The 18,820-nt window shown below is 42.6% G+C and overlaps 2 protein-coding genes across 3 annotated transcripts in view; both read left to right on the top strand.

Annotated features, from left to right (window-relative positions):
* Window positions 1–2,987, top strand: part of LOC115045669 (ERC protein 2-like) — a 135,482-nt gene extending 132,495 nt beyond the window's left edge. The window contains exon 21 of the mRNA XM_029505455.1: window positions 1,913–2,987. The gene's annotated coding sequence lies outside the window, so the exon portion shown is untranslated. The remainder of the gene's footprint in view (window positions 1–1,912) is intronic.
* Window positions 2,988–4,933: 1,946 nt separating this feature from the next.
* Window positions 4,934–17,128, top strand: wnt5a (wingless-type MMTV integration site family, member 5a). Of its 2 annotated transcripts, XM_029506348.1 has the most exons (6): window positions 4,934–5,399; window positions 5,522–6,055; window positions 8,982–9,130; window positions 11,102–11,349; window positions 14,224–14,516; window positions 15,027–17,128. In XM_029506348.1, exons 3-6 carry the CDS (start codon window positions 8,994–8,996, stop codon window positions 15,483–15,485), a joined length of 1,137 nt encoding a protein of 378 aa, XP_029362208.1. In that variant the 5' UTR covers window positions 4,934–5,399; window positions 5,522–6,055; window positions 8,982–8,993; the 3' UTR covers window positions 15,486–17,128. The 2 variants fall into 2 exon arrangements, with proteins under 2 accessions (XP_029362208.1, XP_029362207.1); XM_029506347.1 differs by having other exon boundaries at window positions 4,934–6,055.
* Window positions 17,129–18,820: the final 1,692 nt, after the last annotated feature.

The following is an 18,820-nucleotide window of genomic DNA, read 5'->3' as shown; positions in this document are numbered from 1 at the left end:
TCAAGTGTTAACATTTCTGTTTTATCAGTAGTCATTCCCGTGAAGACTCCGGTCAGGGTTTAGATATTACAGTGCAGTATATTATATTCCTACCAATGCAGTCCTCGTACAGCCAAACGATTAACACTGTGTCAAATGTCCATGTGTGCGTCCCTGCCTCGAGAATCCTTTGCAGGTCTTAGTTTATGTAACTAAGTTTGAAAAATAATTGAAACGGCTAAATTACCTGGAGACAAATGGTCAGAGCAGCTGGTCTAATTGCAGTTGTTGTTGGTCACATTCCACTGTTTTCAGTTTTTTGTTGTTTTTTTTTTTCCTCCTTTACTCAAAAGACAAGTGGTACCTCAGCCAGCTGCAGTTTACTCTTAGAAACCAAGACTATCTCATGGTGAGCTGCAGTGTATATGTGCCTGCTTTTTTTTTTTTTTTTTTTTGCTGGATTTAGTAGCTGGTGATGCAGAAAATTGTGGACAATGACCTTTGGGCTGAAAGAGCTTTAAGCAGCCTGTCAGAGCCATTTGTGTTCACTAAATTATCCAGAGCTTGGTTCTGGTTTTCCTGACTGCTATAATATGCTTTGCTTTGTCACATGTTTGTAAATTGAGCATAATCATGACCACAAATGCAGCACTTCAAACCGGGAACATAAAATTCCTTATGATTTTAACACTCTGTCACAACATGCTGACATGTAAAATAATCATGGGCTGATAAGCGTACACACATCCAAGACCACATAGCAACACGCGTTTCCTCATTAGCAACATGAACACAGGCGTCACACGTGAGTTTGTGTAGTGAATGCATCTGTTGTGTGGTAGTAGTGAGGTGTTGACAGAGAAGAAAGAGGAGCGGTCATCAAACACATCCACAGGCAGGACGTGCTCTCCATTATGCCCAGCCGGGGGCCATATTTGTTGATTCTCTGGCCCCCAAATCATTAATTTAAGTGCACACGACAGCACAGAAACTTGAGAATGGCGTCTTACACACACACAAGCATGTGCATGCACTGACACATATTTGGTCATGCAGACTTACATGTACACGCACTCAGACATGCCCTGTGTTGCATAACAAATGATGGCACTTTAATTGCTGTGCCTGTTTATTTACTCCTGGATGTAATGGATGGTCCTTCTTTGCCAGGCAGCCAATCAGAGTGAGACAGGAAGAGTGTTAGCGGCCCTGCAGAACTGGACACATTCCTCACAATCTGACATTTCTCTTTATACACAACGAACACCAACCTGAGATGCTAGATAAAAAGCTGGTCGCATAAGATTTTTCCGGTCAGGCCGGATCTTTTGTTGTACAGAATTTTTCAAGGTCACATATGTAGAATTCAGGTTCTTTCACCATCCCTTCTCTGAGTGACTGATGATAACGTCTTCAGTCATTGGTAGTTATTTTGGGGGCTGTTTGCTCAGCCAATGAGGCGCCCCCAGCGTGCCAGACATACATCATTGTTTCTTTTTTTTTTTCACCTAACCCTCAGGAAAGAAGTGAGTATTTGCTGACTGCTGTGCAGCCCACATAACAGACACATTCCAATAGTTCTTTTTTTTTTTTTTTTAATGAGCACTTGATGTTTGGGCTGCTGCCAACTACATTTGAGAATTCTTAAGGAGCTTCGGAGACAGTCAGAGAAAGAAAATAGTGAAGACGCAGCTGAGGAAAAACTAGATATCTACACTACTACGGCGTCTTGCATTCTCTTCGTCTATTACACAGGCAGTGTAAGTCTGTGATGTAACCTTTTAGGAGATGACCGGGAAAATTTAACACAAATTAAGATTGTGGGCAGATAACGCATCTTCATATTCCCGTGTGAATTTTAGCATTTGTTTCTCATTCTTTGTGGTTGACTTCTTGTAATGTTTTTTTTTTTTTTTTTCTCCTTCCCCCACAGCTACTTGAAGAGTCATGAGCTGAGAGGTTTTGGGAGGTTTAACAGCAAGCATACACACTCAGCTGGCCCACACCTTCCCATCATCCTGACCACCAGAAAAACACACTACTTTTAATGTATTGTGGTCAAGTTCAGTGTTAGGTTAGTCAAAAATCTTAATGTAATTTTCACTGACACGCAAATTGGCCCGCTGATCACCATGGTCCTCTGGAGGTGGATGTCCCCACAGCAGAGTGTCAGTCATCAGTGTGCAGCTTCAAGGTTTTGGCAAGTGGACCGCTGCCTTGATTTCCCTCACTGTTTCCAATCGACGGGGAGCTGGATTCCTTTAACAGTACCGTGGTGCTACAGAGCTCTGGCTTCACATCAACTGACAATCACCACTTTGGATTACCAGTGAGGCTAAACTGGGCCAGTGGAGGTACCCGAAAACCTGTGATGATTGCGGACTGGTTTATGGTGGCATGAATGTGCTTGTTTTCTGCAGCTAAATATCAGATTTTTTTTGTAAATATCACCACATGGACCTCAAAATCCACAATCCACAAGAGACCTTCTCAATGTACTGTGCCAAAGGAGAACTCCCTGTGTGCTAAAACATGCATCCCACTGCATCCCAATCATAAGGGCTACCCAGTAAACCACCCTAGTCGCCAGTTTGTCCCTTATCTACCACTTCCTGTGGAGAGATCAATGACAAAATAGAAAAATTTGGACTAAAAGATGCCCCCCACACGACCCTCCATGTTTCAAGGATCAACTTACACTTTCTCTAAAAATCAAGACCTTAATTAACAGCGAAGTAAACAGAGCTGACCTGAAATCAGCCAGATTACTGTACGAACAGTGTGTTTATACATTTCTCCTTGGGTTCTTTTAGCCTGCTGTGCGTTTGTTTAATGAACCAATATCATGTTCTGTTTGCTTTTCTACATCCGAAACAGTTACGAGTGCCACTCTTTTTTTTTTTTTTTTTTTTTTTTTTTTTTTGGAAAATTGTAACAGCTCCATGTGACTTGTTAAGCCGATGAGTGATGTATTATTTAACTGTCTATTTATTGATCCTGTGAATCTGAGTGGCTAATCTGTTCATAACAAGGTGACTTGCATATTTAAAGCACTGTGTCATTACCTTTTTCCATTGTACTGGATGTGGCTCTGAAGTGACAATAATACACAGCGTTGTTGTGTTCTAATTCAACAGATTAACAGCTGTTTCCATTTTGGCCCTAAGCTAAAATGTACAGTTTTTGTACAGTATGTGTGTCTGCGTGTGTGGTTTTGTGCCGCTCTCATGATTGTGATGACTGTGAAAGTTTAGGGGGGTAACAGTATTCACCCTTGACTTGTTCCTCAGCTTTTTGCCATGGTCATCTTGCCTCTGTTTGAATAAAAGTTCTTTTCACAAGAACTACAACATGTGTTTTATCAGAAAGACAATAATGTGAACACTGACATTGTCAGTGTTATTGGTAAATCTGAGTGCAACAATGGGTATTTTCACAAGATTAAAGTTTCACCGCCACTAATGGCAACTACAACAATAGACTCTTGCACTGCCCGAGAAAGAATTCTTCCCAGTTTTCATGGTCTACCAATTCTCTCCCTCTCTCCTATTCTCTCTCTCTCTCTCTCTCTCATAAACTCAGCCAGATGTTGCCCAGTTTTCTTCCTAGGGGGACGTGGGAGGATGGAGGAGGAGGGCGAGGGGGAGGGGAGAGGGGCAGGGTATTGAGGAATGATGAGGGAGCGAGTAGGGGATCATGAAATGTGGCAGAGCATGCTTTCACATACATGTCTCTTTTTGATGCTGTCGCAGCCGCTCCCAGCACCCACCAAGGCTGAGGTCCAGCTGCAGGTACTCTCACAGCACCGTGGAAAAGTTTAGACTCCGACAGGGAAACACACAAAAATGTGGCATCCATCCAGACAGAATAATAGCTGTCACTAATTCCCCAAGAGTTCCATAAATAAGCTGTGCTTTTTGGGACACGCCGCTGTTTTTATTTTTGTTTAGGACAACTATTTCGTTTACTGTTGTGTTTTATACATGAACACATGTTTTAAGTGTGAAACTGCTGTGTTGTAACTGGAAAAGTAAATCCATTTTACGTTGCTGGAAAAACACGCAGATTATTCAGCATCTTTTATCAAATATTGACAGTGAAGAATTGAGGGACTTCTCAGGAATTGAAATCCTGCATCAGACCAGTGAGACCGATTGTCCCACAACAGGATCTCTCTTTCCTCTCTGCATCACCTGAGGCCGGTCCGGATGCGGGCATGCAGCCAGATATCCAGGTGACTGAGGTAACTGTCCCCTTCCATTCGTTTTTCAGACCGCTTTTAGCTCTTTGGCTCACTGTTATTCTATCTGCATTTCCCCGATACAAATGAAATTCTGCCGCGGCGCAGCTGAAAATAAAACCGCTTTCAACCCTTCAGTGCCTTCACTGTACGCGCACGGGGCGAAAAAGGGGACACGCGCGAAACTATGAGACACTTTTCCCTCCGACACTCACCGGCCGGTTCACCGGAGAATATCGAACTGTGCGGCGACGGGATCCCCGCAGTGTGTTTGGAGATAATGTACCTTAAAATAATAATTACCGTAAACGACCGTAATGCTCGCAGGCCTCCGGGTGATGAGAGCAGCCTGAATAAGCACACGATATTGGACCTGCTTGTCTTGATTTTTGCTTGAGTGGTAACTCGATCTGCTGCCAGTGAAAATCCTAACTTTGCTCTGGCATGGATGGGGTAATAGCCTCGGGTGCTTTATAAGTTTATTTTAGGTAATAGAGACGCTTGTTTTGTTACAGCCTGTTCCGCCCTTCTCTCTCTCTGACACACACACACACATCATTTTTACCTAACACTCAAATTCCTCGCTCCTTCAAAGTTGGTGACTGGCAGAAGAAAAAGGAATTAGAAGGGAGAATGTGAAGCGCATGCGCCATCGGAAGGCTTTTTGCGCCGCGCATCCACGCTGCAATGCGTTAGTCTGAGAGAGGAGGCGACTGAAGCAGGTGAGTGAGCGAGAGCGAGCGAGAGAGAGAGAGAGAGAGAGAGAGAGAGGGCGGGAGGGATAGTTTAGCGATACTTTTCTGCACTTCAGCACACACAGACACACAAATACGGTGTGGGAAGAAGACAGACTTGGAGCCTCAGCTGAAGCCGCCGCTGTTTTCCTCCCCCGGCACCGCACGCACTCGCCAAGCCGCACTGTTTGGAGAAAGTCGGCGCGGAAAGTCTCTTGGAGCGTACTGTCTGGAGCCCATTAATTGTTGCTTTTTTTTTTCTTTTTTTTTTTGTGAGTGGCGGAAGACTTTATTGTTTTTGCATGTGATGACTTTTTCTTTTTAACGGAAACTGAGGAATTCTCAAAGTGTGTCCCTCTTTTTCCTTTTCTTTTTTTTTGGCACAGAATGGAAGGTAAATTGACAAGTCGTTTGTGGCGAGGGTCGCCGTGTGGATCCTTCCGCAGGTAAAAAACAAAACAAAACAAAACAAACAAACAAAAACGCGCTATGACCTGAGCGCGTGCGAGCGGCTGGATTTAATGTTGTCGATCACACTTTGTGTGGGGTTTTTTTTTGTGTTGTACAGTTTCACCTCTAATCCGGAGCAGTCTTCACTCGGACAGGGACTATAAAAGTTAGGCCGCTTTCAATTAGAAGAGAATCCGACAGAGTACGGTGAGACGTTTCCGCCAGCTGGACTTTCGGGTTTGCCTTTGTGGTTTTTATGTGCTAATAGTGACCGCAAAGTTGCACACTGACTCGTGAAAGGAGTTGACCCGTTTCCTCACACTGTCCTTGGACATTTTTATGAATCCCTCTGCCTCCCACCAGCCCTCCACGCTGCTTGGCGCACGGAGCGCATTCACTGATTCTTGGGCGTCCGTGTTCACCAAAAAAAAAAAAAAAGACACCAAAACCTGAAGAACTCTGAGCTGCAGATTCACTTTCCTCACCACAACCAAGCACTTTCCAGCAGATCCGGATAAAGCAGGCCAGACCTGTCTTCACCTCTCATCGGAAAAGGAAATCTTAAATCCACCTGGCCCGGACTGGGATTATTGATTTGGTGCCTCCTGCAGAAAGTGGATTAGCCTTCACCTTCTAACGCGCTGTGGTCCTGGTGAGTATCTAAAGGTCGAAGCAGGCGCACTTCAACTTGAGAGCACTGGAGAGTTTTTTTCCCCCCATACGTGTGTTTTTTATTCAAATTTTTATCTGGGCCCTTTTCTTGGACTAATTCTGGTTCTTGGACTTGCATAAAAGTTCTTGACAGATATAATGATTGAAGCATGCCCCCCCCGTACATTCACTGTGACCCACATGTCAGTGCGCAGAGAGGGAAATGAATGAGTTCAGCATCGCCAAACTGCAGCTTATTTGATATAAAGTAAAAACACCAAACCCTGGTTTTGTTGGGGTTTTTATTTTTTACGAATTGGCCTGATCTGTTGTCTCCATTGTTAACGGGACCTGTTTTAAGCCAAGGCCATGTCCTTTGTGCTCTCTTCAAATCCTTGTACCTGGCTCCCTCTCCTGGTTTTTTCTAAACATCAGGACAGATGGGCTGAGAGACTCATCAGTTTATTAAAAGCAGACAATTCCCTCCTTCCCTCTCCTCCTCCCAAATTGCTCATCATATTCAAATTCCTTTGTTAATTTCCGAATATATTAGTTGCATCTTGCTCTTTTTTGCCCAGCACTTGTACATCAAAACCGTCAAAAACGTAAAATTCATTGTCAACAAACACACACACACACACACACACACACACACACACACACTATATGAATATGTATATATATATTCCAAAGGAAAATGTAGGCAATGTTCTATCGCTTCACCATCAGAAATAATGTTTCTGGTATTTGCTTCATATAATCATACCATTTTGCTGCTGGCATCCCACTTTTGCATTTAAACGTTCTAGTGAGATTGTTTAAACATATTTTATATTCTCAAATCTGATTAAAAGGGTAAATGACACAAGACACTTATTTTTGCAGAAGCGGGAGACTGAATATTTCCCCCTGACGTCCAGTGTTAACCTCAGAGTTCAGCTATTTCCATGAAACAGTCTCCTAAATGTTTCTCTGTAGCAGACTGGTGTTTTATCATTTTCACAACGGTTCTCTAAATGTTGCCTTCCTGTAATTTGTTCAATTTGATGCCACTTTCACCGACAGAAATCTGCCGGCTGGCCATCAGTCATCCGGTTCGGTCCTGTGAATGCTTCTCTCGGGTCAGATCGTTTGCAGGGGTCACGGAGCGCAGGATTTACGCAGTTTGAGTTGGGGATACCGAATGAAAGCAAAGCGGAGTGTGTGTTTAAGTTAGCACCCTTGTATGCGATGAATTCAGTAGCTCCATCCACAAAAAAAAAAAAAAGACAAACCGTATTTGGAGGTTCAGACCCTCAGTGAGCCTCAGTGGGGACGCACGGCAGCTGCGCGCACCTGTACCGGCGTTACGCTTCAGATCGGAATGCGTGTCTTTAGGAAACACGGAGTTGGTGCCAAGTTTGGCGCAAAAAATAATATTTAAATGTAGAGTGGAATTAACTGTGAATTAAAACACGCTTTCCAGTCCGCTCCCTGGCAATGCGAATTAACACTTTTGAAATTCGCCCTCCCATTTTATGTGGATGAACTAAGAACATATAACTTCATCGGCTGGTGCTGAGGTTGGACACAAAGTGAAAGCACATGTTTGTGCGTGTGCGTGCGTACGTGCTGTGGGTGAGTGATGGTGAACTTGGCCTTGCCTTTAATGAGTATTAGGCAGGCCCAGGTCTCTACGACTCGACCCTGGAAAATAACGCAGCATGACAAATTAGAGCTGCTCTCAGACCCAAAATTCACACACGGCTGGCACACCGGCTGAACTCGCAAATTTAGGGCTAATTATTTTAACTCATTTTCTGCTTGTACGGCAGCCAAACTATACCAGAGCTGTGCAGCCGTTTGAACGGAATTGGACGCCCCCCCCCCCCCCCCCTTTTTTTTTTTTTGAATTCCTCTTTAGTTTTCGTTCGGCTGCAGAGTGAAACCATCCTGCACCATCCTCCGCCGACGTGGCCCCTCACAGATGTTCAATTAATCTATTAAAAATCATTTGAATATAGTTATCCGCTGGCATAACTTTTTTTCCTCAAATGGCATATTTAATTCCCAAACGCGCCATAGTTCTATTTTAAAATATTTTTTTCTTTTGGGGGGGGGGGCACATTATTCGTAATTTCCATATGATGTGTTTCTATATAAATTCAATTAATACATTTTAAATTAGTTATAATGAAAAAAATCGTCTGAAACTTTTTCAGAGCAATTTAAAGCCCCAAATACTAATCTTATTTGTAAAAATTAATTTGCTAAAATTAAATCTTGTCTGCAGGAGTCATTACAGTCTTCTCTGGAATATAAAAAAAGTAAAGGATTTTATTTCAACTTCTCATATTGGAGCTCTAATTGCTTTTGTTTAAGTGAAGCATGTCATTAAAATGTAATCATTATTTTTGTTTGAAAGGATTTAGTTTGGCTTATTTCAACAGTAAATGTGAAGCCTGAAATATACATTAAAATGAGGTGTATATATACACACACACACACACACACACACAATCTGACTAGGCCTCTAGATTTTGTGTGTTTTCTCTGTTTGTAAAGTGAACAGCTAGGAAAATGTGTAGTTGAGGTTTCATGGTCATTGTTTCTTCTCCGGCTGTACGTCTGTCAGTCTTATGTGATTCACACTCAGACCTGCTGCCAAATGACTGCTCTGCAGGCACTGATGGCCTCAGGACACTCATCTCACACACACACACACACACACAACTACAGTGCCATTTTTATGTAAAAGAAGGGGGAGTTTGATATGCAGGCATGTGCTTGAAAGAATTTTTCCTGCATTCCCATGATACATTTCAACATCACATATATCTGTCTCTGTCTTTTTCTATGTTCTGCACAATAAACTGTGTTAATGAGACCAGCATTCACACAGACAGACTGACTGACATGCATCCTGTTCTCTGTCTGTCCTCCCTCAGATCAGTGGCAGTATGAACCTGGGGTTGGGCTGCGTGCGCCGGCCAGTTTGCTGGCCCTTTGGCAGTTTGTTGGACTCCAGACAGTGTGTCTTTGCCCTCACACTCCTCACACTCCTCATGCAGGTGGTGGTGGAGGCCAACTCTTGGTGGTATGCATTCATTTTCTCATACGTACATTATAATTTGTGCACAGTGTTTTTGTGTGTGTGTTTACTACATATGGCAAGTGGAGATTGTCAGCATTCAAAATGTATTTTCTCTTTTCCATCTCACGTGAAACACACACGTAAGCGAAGTAGCAATGCATACAAAGCTGTGCAAAAGATGGATTTTTGATTTTGGAAAAAATTGTTATGAGTGTTTATCTTTTACTCAAGTTCAGAGTCCATTTCAGGCTTGCGTGTGCGTGTATTTGATAAGTAATCCTCCTCGACTTCAGTTGCACCACATATGAAGTAAAGCAACATGCTGACCGTGGCACACTAGCTTTACGGAAAGACCTTTTTTCTCCCTTATTCTCTTTCTTTACATTTTGCCAAACCAAAATTATGAATAATATAGAAAACATAGAATGCTGTGGTTTATGAGTTGGCGTCCAAATATATGCAAACATGAACACAGTGTGTGAGTGCACGTGTTTGTGTCCGCCTGCCTTTTTAGAAGAGTCTCAATTTCAGCATGCTGCACTTAAACAAACAGAGTACTTGATTGCGAAAATGCCATTTAACAGTCGCCATAGAAACCCTTCACATCCTACATTTTATCAAGTTGTGCACGTGTGCATTATTGCCTATCCCCACTTGAGTGCTTGTAGAAGAACTCAAAAGCCACAAATGTATTTACTTTAAATGAGCAGATCAAAGCAATACATGACATCATACGGTTGATTTGGCCAATAATATGAAAACAACTATTTGAACTTTTAATCTGTGGAAGATTTATACAGATAAACATATTTTAATTGGCTTTGCTCAGTAGGCGACTACATTAAAGTTCAAATAAAGATTTCATTTACAGGCCCGGCTGAACACTCATTACCACAGAGCCAGTTTGGAGCACAAACTGTGTGTGTTTCGGCTTCCTCTTTGAGAGGACACACAGGTGTGAATGATTTAGTATGTCAGAGCGAAGTGTGTGTGTGAGACCATACGCACCAACAGTGTGCATGTTGATTTTTTTTTTTTTTTAAATAATTCAGTGTGCTTATGTCTGTGTATATGGTGTGTGCGTGTGTTTTTTCAGTCTGCTGGTCCCTTGCTGCTGACTTTCCCCAGTCGATCAGGTTACACTCAGGGCTAATTGTCTCTCTCTTGGGGCTCTGGGATGGGCTGCTCTAATTGTCCTGTGGCCTGGAACCAGATGCTCATGCTAGTTTTTCTCGCTCTCTCGTTCTCCATTTCCCTATCTCTTTCCCCTGCAATTCATTTTTATTTCCCTGTGTTCTTCTCAAACCAAGCCAAATGCGGCAGTTAATGAAATTATTCGATTTCACCACCAAACGGTCTTGCAGCAGTCATAGCTAAGCGCTGTCTGCTGAGTGCTTTGAGTTGGTTTGAGGAAACATGAGTTATGACGACCAGTTCAGCGAAAAAGTCAAAATTTATGTTTTTTTTTTTTTTTTTTTTTTTTCTTCAGAGAATTTACAGTGTTTGCTAGGTCAGCTAAATATTACCCTCCGAAAATGTGGTTTCTGACCCAAAACTGTGACAAGGGCGCACAATGTAGGGTCACAAGATAAATCTTTGTTGAGGTCTCCTGAGGTCTCCACGGAAAACGGTTCAAATGAAACAATTTTCGCTTTAAAAAAAAAAAAAAAAACAACGTCCAGGAATGTACCAAAACGTAAAGGATAAAAGTTTGGCTTTTGCTTCATCCATCTTTTTTTTTTTTTTTTTTTTTTTTTAACTGTTACTGAAATTTTCTGAATTGCACTCCTCCTAGTTACTTTTTAATTCTGTGCATTCAGCCCTAAAAGACGTCAGTAAACGCCTAGAGTGTGTATTTCAGTGATTAACACAGTTTCACCTAATCAAGTGAAATCAGATTTTGATTTTGAATTCAGCCTGAAAACCTGCATCCATAGCGACAAAACAACTGCATTGTATGTCCCGCTCATCCAGGTCTCTGGCCATGAATCCTTTGCTGATCCCGGAGGCCTACATCATAGGTGCCCAGCCTCTGTGCAGCCAGCTGGTGGGGCTGTCACAGGGCCAGAAGAAGCTGTGCCAGCTCTACCAGGACCACATGCAGTACATCGGTGAAGGTGCCAAGACAGGCATCAGAGAGTGCCAGTACCAGTTCAGACACCGGCGCTGGAACTGCAGCACAGTGGACAACTCTTCTGTTTTTGGACGGGTCATGCAAATAGGTAATGAAGCAAAGATAATGGTGTACATTCTTTTGAAATGTAAATAAAACACAAGAGATTTAATGTAGATACACAGCTCATAAATTCCAACGTGCTTTTTCTGTTCGTATTCACTAATGTCCTTAAGTGTCCACCTTTCTTCATTCGTCTACTCTCTGACCCTTTTTTGTGTCTGTTTGTAAAAGGGTGTGCACGAATGTATGGGGCTGCTGATTCTCAGCAGCTGTACGGGGGGAATAGTTGGTGGGTGAGGTGGCCGGATAAATCACATGTGGCTTTGGCCTGCTAACCCAGCTCCCGACATGGAGCAGGAGGGAGGCAGTGCATCGGCTTTTCCCTGATGAATGGGAGACACACAAGCATGCTGGACTGTAGCTGCCCTGTATTAAGTAATCGTGAGTGTACGTGCCACTTTATCACTTCTTCAGAGATTACACGGTGTGGAAATGTGTATGTTCATACAGAGTCATCAGCTCTCATGGAAAATTCTAAGGATTTACAGTTCAGTCTTCACAGCAGTTCCCTCTCATGGGTGCTGCCATTTAACATGCTTTGTTTTAGTGTTCTTTGGATGCTTGCCTTCACCTTAGGGACTGACGTTAAGGTGGTTTAGCATTTTTTGATTGTAACGCTCCATCTGAATTACAATAAATCTGCATGATATTGGGGTCATAGCAGCAGCTTTTGAGCGTATATTGGCAAAAATCTGAAAAGATCCCCTTTTGTAGTTTTGACCTGTCAACACTTGGAGAACTGATATTTTTCAATTTATTATGTAGTACACACTCGCCTGAAGTCTTTAAAAAGGCTTGTTGGTGTTGAATCCAAACAGGATTCAATCCAAACAGTTAGGCTTTTTCACTCATTATGACACTCATTATGAGATCCATACCTAAAAATTCCTCCCACCAACTTGGTGCAATTAATGGAATAAATGGTGAATGGAATTTCATTTGTGTTGCTCCCAGCTTTAAAAATAACGTTTAATGCACTGAACAGCGGTTTGTCTTTCCAGAAGTAATGTTCCCATTGGGTAATCCACCAAACATGCTGTCAACAGTTCTTGTGGTGCCGATTTCTTTTTAGGTAGACAGCAGTGACTGCAGCAAGGACTGTGGCTAATTCCAGGTTACCAGGGCACTACTTGCAGGAGTGTGTTTGCAAATGTAAAACAAGTTTCTGTAACACTCCAGTTGCAGAAATCTCAGAAGGATATCTCAAGCGCTTGGAACTGAAACTGTATCGAAAGTTGAGCAATGGCAAATATTTCTTTGGTTGTAGGTGAAGCAACCATTTTAATGTACCGTTGTGAATAACGCTTACTACACACAGTTGACCTGAATGTGAATGGTTCTGTGTTTTTACATTAGTCTTGGGGATTCTGTCTGTCTGTGTCTTTGGCGCTGCCTACTCCCTCCCCACAGATCAGTCTTTATACAAGTCTCATCAGCAGCTGTTCTCCAATTCCTCTTCTTCCTCCCTCTCCCTCCTCATCATTTCTTCTATCTAAGACCACTCAGGGCCAAGTAAACATGTCCTCCCTTGTACTGTACGTCTGTCTGTCTGCTGGCTCAGGATGGCTGGTGATTTAAAGCCGAGCTCCGGAGGGGGTGCTGGTGTGGTTGGGTTCAGGCCTTCTCCCCTGCCTGGCTTGGCTAAGTACAAGGCGGGGTACAGGAGAGGGGAGGCTGCAGTGTGGGAGACAATGTCTGCAGGTCCACTATTAGGCCAATATCCTCAGGCTGGTTTAAAAGTTGTTCTAGACTAATAAATAACACCCCCACCTGCTTTTCTCTCTGATCGCCGTTTGCCTGAGTTTCCCACCTGGACTTCTTTCAGACTTTCCAAGAGGTTTCTTCCTTGATCTTTTCTCTTCTTTATCATTGTCTCTTTCTGCCTCTTGTGATATTAAGTGCATGCACATGTCTCCTTTTCCATTTTGCTTTCCCCCCCTTCCCGCCATGTCTTTTTCTTTACTTATCTCTTCAGACATCTTTTCTTTCCCCTCCTTCATCTGCCGTTTTCTGTCCATCTGCTATTGCCATTAAAGCACACAGTCTAAAGGTTCAGGTCAACAGGTATACAAGCTGTGCATTTTTATTTTGTAGCAGCCCTTGTCCTCAGCATTAACACGCAGCCTCATTGTAAAGTTTTCTGTTTCTGCTTTTGCTGCTTATCTCTTCATCTTGGTTTTCTCGTGTAGACTGTGGCTTGGTAAAGTGGTGGTAATAATGGATAGAGCATTTGGTGGCAGAAAAATCTGCTTATGTGTATTTTTATGCTCATGTTTTTTTTTTTTTTTTTTAAGGTTCCTTTTGAATTCTCCAACCTCTCGTCTACATAGAGGAAATGTTGAGGGTAGAAACAGTTGGAGTTAATGAGCAGTGGCTCCAGAAACTCCCAGTCATGTCAAATAAAGTAAAAGTATCCTTGTCATTTTGAATTTGGGTGAAGTGATGGCTGCTTGTTAAGAAGGATCCCTGTCACTGGAGGGCGCTGTCCTCTCTCTGGCTGAAGCCCAACAACAGCAAACCCAGTTTTACTGTTTGAAATGTTGGTGATGAGCCTAAAGCCCTTGGCTGAAGTAATCTGTAATCTTAAATGTAGGGTGAATGCTGTCATATGGCATCACATCTCATAACACAGATTTTCAGAGTAAAGTGACAGTCAGTATTAAAAATAAATAAATAAATAAATAAAATGTGCAACAAAAAAAAAAAAAACAAACTGCAAATGTCTCAACTACAAAACCGAGAGCAGGAGATGGATTCTTCTACTACTTCTACTTTTTTTTTTTTTTTTCCCCTCATTTATCCTCACCACCTTGTCATGTGTGATGATTTTTTTGTGTGTGTGTGTCCTGTCTGTCTGCAGGCAGTCGAGAGACGGCATTCACTTATGCCATCAGCGCAGCAGGGGTGGTGAACGCGGTGAGCCGTGCCTGCAGAGAGGGGGAGCTCTCCAGCTGTGGTTGCAGCCGTGCAGCTCGCCCTAAAGATCTTCCACGAGACTGGCTGTGGGGCGGATGTGGAGACAACCTCAACTACGGGTACAGGTTTTCGAAAGAGTTTGTGGATGCACGTGAGAGGGAGAAGAGCTACCCCAAGTCTTCGTATGAGAACGCACGGTTGTTGATGAATCTCCACAACAATGAGGCTGGACGGAGGGTAAGAGTCTGGGATTGCATGTGAAAATTAAGTCTAAAAAAGGGTCTTTGTGTCATCAGATAAGAATAAAGCAGAGCCCTAGTGTGAGACCAACCAATGGCAGAAAGACCAAGTCAAGTTTGGAAGTGAGACAGTCCAGGTCTGTGCTGATCATCTGTGTAACACCGTCTGCTCCTCCTGCCTGTGGCTTTGATCTGTGTGGAGATGGAGTCATTGGAGGCTCTTCGGGGATTTCTTTTCCTTTCCAAACATCTTGAAACTACCTCACAGGAAACGTAATACCAGATATCTGTTACCAGGCTGTTTTCTTTCAAGTTGGACAAATTTCATGGACAACATTTTATTATGAGCACCATGGTCAGGATCATTCGGTCCTTTATGACGAAATGATGCTTTATGAGATCATAAAGAGTGTTATTGTTCAAATACTTGTGCAGCCAGGGCAAATTGGAAATATAAAGCACAGCAATTGCGTTATTAATCCATTTCTTCTCCCCTCTACACTCCTAGACGGTGTCGGACCTTGCCCATGTGTCCTGCAAATGCCACGGAGTATCAGGCTCTTGCAGCCTTAAGACATGCTGGCTGCAGCTGGCTGACTTCCGCAAGGTGGGTGATGCGCTGAAGGAAAAGTATGACAGCGCTGCCGCCATGAAGCTCAACACGCGTGGAAAGCTGGTGCAAATGCACAGCAAGTTCAACGCCCCCACAAGCCACGACCTGGTGTACATTGAGTCCAGTCCAGACTACTGCCTAAAGAACCAAAGCACGGGCTCCCTGGGCACGGTGGGGCGCCTTTGCAACAAGACCTCAGAGGGCATGGATGGGTGCGAGCTGATGTGCTGCGGCCGCGGTTACGACCAGTACAAGGCCCAGATAGTGGAGCGCTGCCACTGCAAGTTCCACTGGTGCTGCTATGTCAAGTGCAAGCGCTGCACCAAAATTGTAGACCAATTCGTCTGCAAGTGAGAGGAGGAGTCCTGCCTGTGTTTGTTTGCTTGCAGATGATGGGCATACATCCGTATGTATTCTTGAGCAGAGGAGCAAAGGCGTTGAACACAGTGAGAGAATGGAAGAAAGAAACTATATAAATTATATTTATAGAGTTAAACAGTTATGCCATTGCAGAAAGACTGACTTTTTTCAACAAAAAAAAAAATCCTATGTCTTCAGAAACTGAGAGTATCATGAAATATTTATTTTAAGATTGTTTTATTTTGGCCATGTCATCACCAGCCGATTTTTAACCCTTTCAAGTGCCTAAAAAAATGGCTGGAAACGCCCCCCACCCCATTACCTGCACCATTTTTTTTTTTTTTTTTTTAATTATTATTTTTTTTCCACAAAAAAAAAAAAAAAAAAACAGCGTCCTCCTCCATGTCAAACGATTCACACAAATTGCAAAATTGGACTGTGCTTCCCATTTCCTAACATAAGTAGAGTTTGATATTTTGTGACGTAGTAAAGCGGTCCTGATTTGTTGTTTGAGACTGACTGTGCTGAGAGGAGAATGCCTGTAAGTGTGAGTGTGTGGATGTGTTCCTCACGGGCCCCGTCCCAAACCACCCTTCACATCTGCCCCAAAAGTCTGCTTGCCCCCCCCCCCTTCCCTCTCTCATCGCATGTAGAGTCAGGAACACTGTTGGATCGTTCAAGTCCTTGGACTACAGTGGCGACAATAAGGGGGCTGTTTTGGGGATTGGGCCGTATGTTAAGCTGTCCCAGAAGCCTTAGTGTTCCCCAGGTGCCCTCCACCGTTATGCACTTTGATACAGAGGCTTAAACCTGTCTGTACATGTCTGTTCAGCTGTTTTGTTTTTTGTTTTTTTTTTTGTTGTTGGTTGTTTTTTTTTTGTTTGTTTTTTTTTTAACAGTGCATCAGCAAATATATCAATATTATAGCCTACATTCTTTTCCATATTAATTCAGATTATCCATTAACATTATTCTACAATACTTAACATGGTTTGAATATATATGGGCAATGTTGTGGTTGCAGTGGTGAAATATTCCATGCTCTGTGTATATAGTATGTCTATCCAACCAATCAGTAAACTGTATTTATTTTCTTAAACCAGATCCTCCTTGAAGCTTATAACAGAAGAGCATCTTCGTCAGAGATCGGCATGTGCTCCTACATTCCCCAGGTTTTAGTGTCACCTTTTCAACATTTTGTTCTCACTAATGCGGCTCTTCACTGATTTTTTTTATTTTTTTATTTTTATTTTATTATTTTTTTTTTCTTTTGTAAAGGGAAAAGCACCTTATTGTTTTGAAACATTTTTTCCTCACCCATGTTCAGCTTTACTGTTTTACACACACACACACACGCACACACACACACATATTTCACAGATGTCCTGATTTTTATCATTGCCACAAATTTTTCCAAAACCACTCAGTTAACTGCTCACTATCCCTGTGATGATTCTCAATAGACAAACTCTTTCTAGCAATCCAGCTATGTATATTTATAAGCTTCTTCATGAATTTGTGGTTTGTTAAACTTTGTGTTATAGCTGATATTTTGTTACTTTTTACAAATTGGCTCAATGTTCTACTTTGTTTCAATAAATATCAAATGTAAAACCAGCAGAGAAGTAGTTACTCGCGGTATTTCTTTGTGCCTCTGACCTTCACATTTTTTTCTGTTTTATGCAAAAACAAAATCACTGTTTGTCTACTTAAAATGTGTTCACCACAATTAAAGTTTGACTATTGATTTTAGAAAATAAGATAAAACATTGACTTTCAATTTAAACAGCACTTCAGGATATTTATGAACAAGTTACATTCTTTCATTCAATCTCTTCACCCATGGGCAGATTTAGTGGATGGCCAAACCCACATTGGATGACAGCTGTTTTAGGCCTGGAGTGAACCAAGATGAGGAGAGTTTGCTTGAGAGCTTTGGAAGATGGTCTGGAGATTGGGTGTCTCCCTGGGGGACGGTTGAGGTTGTATTATAGGCCCTCAGCAATCCATTGACAGTGGATCAGTTAATGGAATGATTAATCATATTGTGTCAGGAGAATAGGAAGAGGGAGATTTTCAATGTGGGGGGAATGTGGCTGTCTGGAAGACGACCGGGCCTTGTCAGGGACTGCCGAAGCTCAAGAGGAGATGCAGAGAACAGCAGAGAAGATTGGGTAATGAGAAACGGGGGATTACATGAGGGCTGGATGAGAGGGGAGTAATAAGGAGAAGGCTTGTGAGAGGGAGGAATGCTTTAAGGAAAGTAGAGCTGAAGGACTGCCATTACAGTGTAAACGCTTCTGACACTGACTAATATTTACACTGGTAAAATGATACTGACTTTAGGAGCACATCCCATATGTGACCCTGCCAATTGGAGCCATATGTGTCTGTGTGCTCGCACATGCATCCACTCGCATAAAACGTGTTACATCATGACAAGTGTTTACATTTCTGATTGGTGTCATGCAGGCCAATAAGCAAAAGCAGGACATGCAAAGTTAGCAAGACGGGAGAGAAACTGAAAGAGAATAAAAAAAAATAAAAAAAAAAACGAAAAAACAAAGGCTCAAGGAAGACCAAGGCCAGTGAGAGTTTTTATATATTTGAACCTTCTGTCAACGGCAAGGTTTATAAGGATATGAAATCACCCTTTGGCTTTGTTTTTTTTTGGGGTTTTTTTTTTTTCTCATGTACATGAAGGTCAAACTACTTGCACATGCTGGACAAGGATGTCTGAGTGACTGCCTTCATACCAGCAGGAATCTTCCAGCTGTAGCATAAACAGAAATCCAGGTGCAAAGCAGGCTGATATACCAGGCGGGCGAAACCCGAGAGCCACAGGTGCACAGGTACAACTTGCCTGACACACTCATTTAGAGAAGGAGGCACGGATACTTGTGAATGTTCAAAGAAAAATACCTGGACTCAGTTCCAGCCTACGGTTGGACAGGTAATGCGGGTGGCTGGGTAAATATTTATACGCCTGTTCTGCAGAGAACAACAATCTTTTTGTGGCTGTGGTCTCAGGGTGATAAGGTTGTGATTTAGGTTTGCACACACAATTAACTCTTCACCACAAGGGCACTTAGTAGAAACAAGAGTGCACGCACCCTTAAAGGAGGAGGTGCTCGTCTGCAACTTTGTCAATGTCATCTGCTCGTCAAAATGTATCCAAAAAGACAACAGCCTGTCTAAATAATAGCTCTCATTCATCGTTACAATGTTTTTGTCACATCTCCTTTTGTCTAATAAGATGACCAGAATCAAAGGTTAAAATAACAAAGCCTTTGTGTGTGTGTGTTTGTGCTCTATGCTTGTTTGCCTCT

The sequence above is a fragment of the Echeneis naucrates genome, chromosome 7, assembly GCF_900963305.1.
Source record: "Echeneis naucrates chromosome 7, fEcheNa1.1, whole genome shotgun sequence".
NCBI lineage: Eukaryota > Metazoa > Chordata > Actinopteri > Carangiformes > Echeneidae > Echeneis > Echeneis naucrates.
This window is presented reverse-complemented; position numbering and strand designations above follow the sequence as displayed.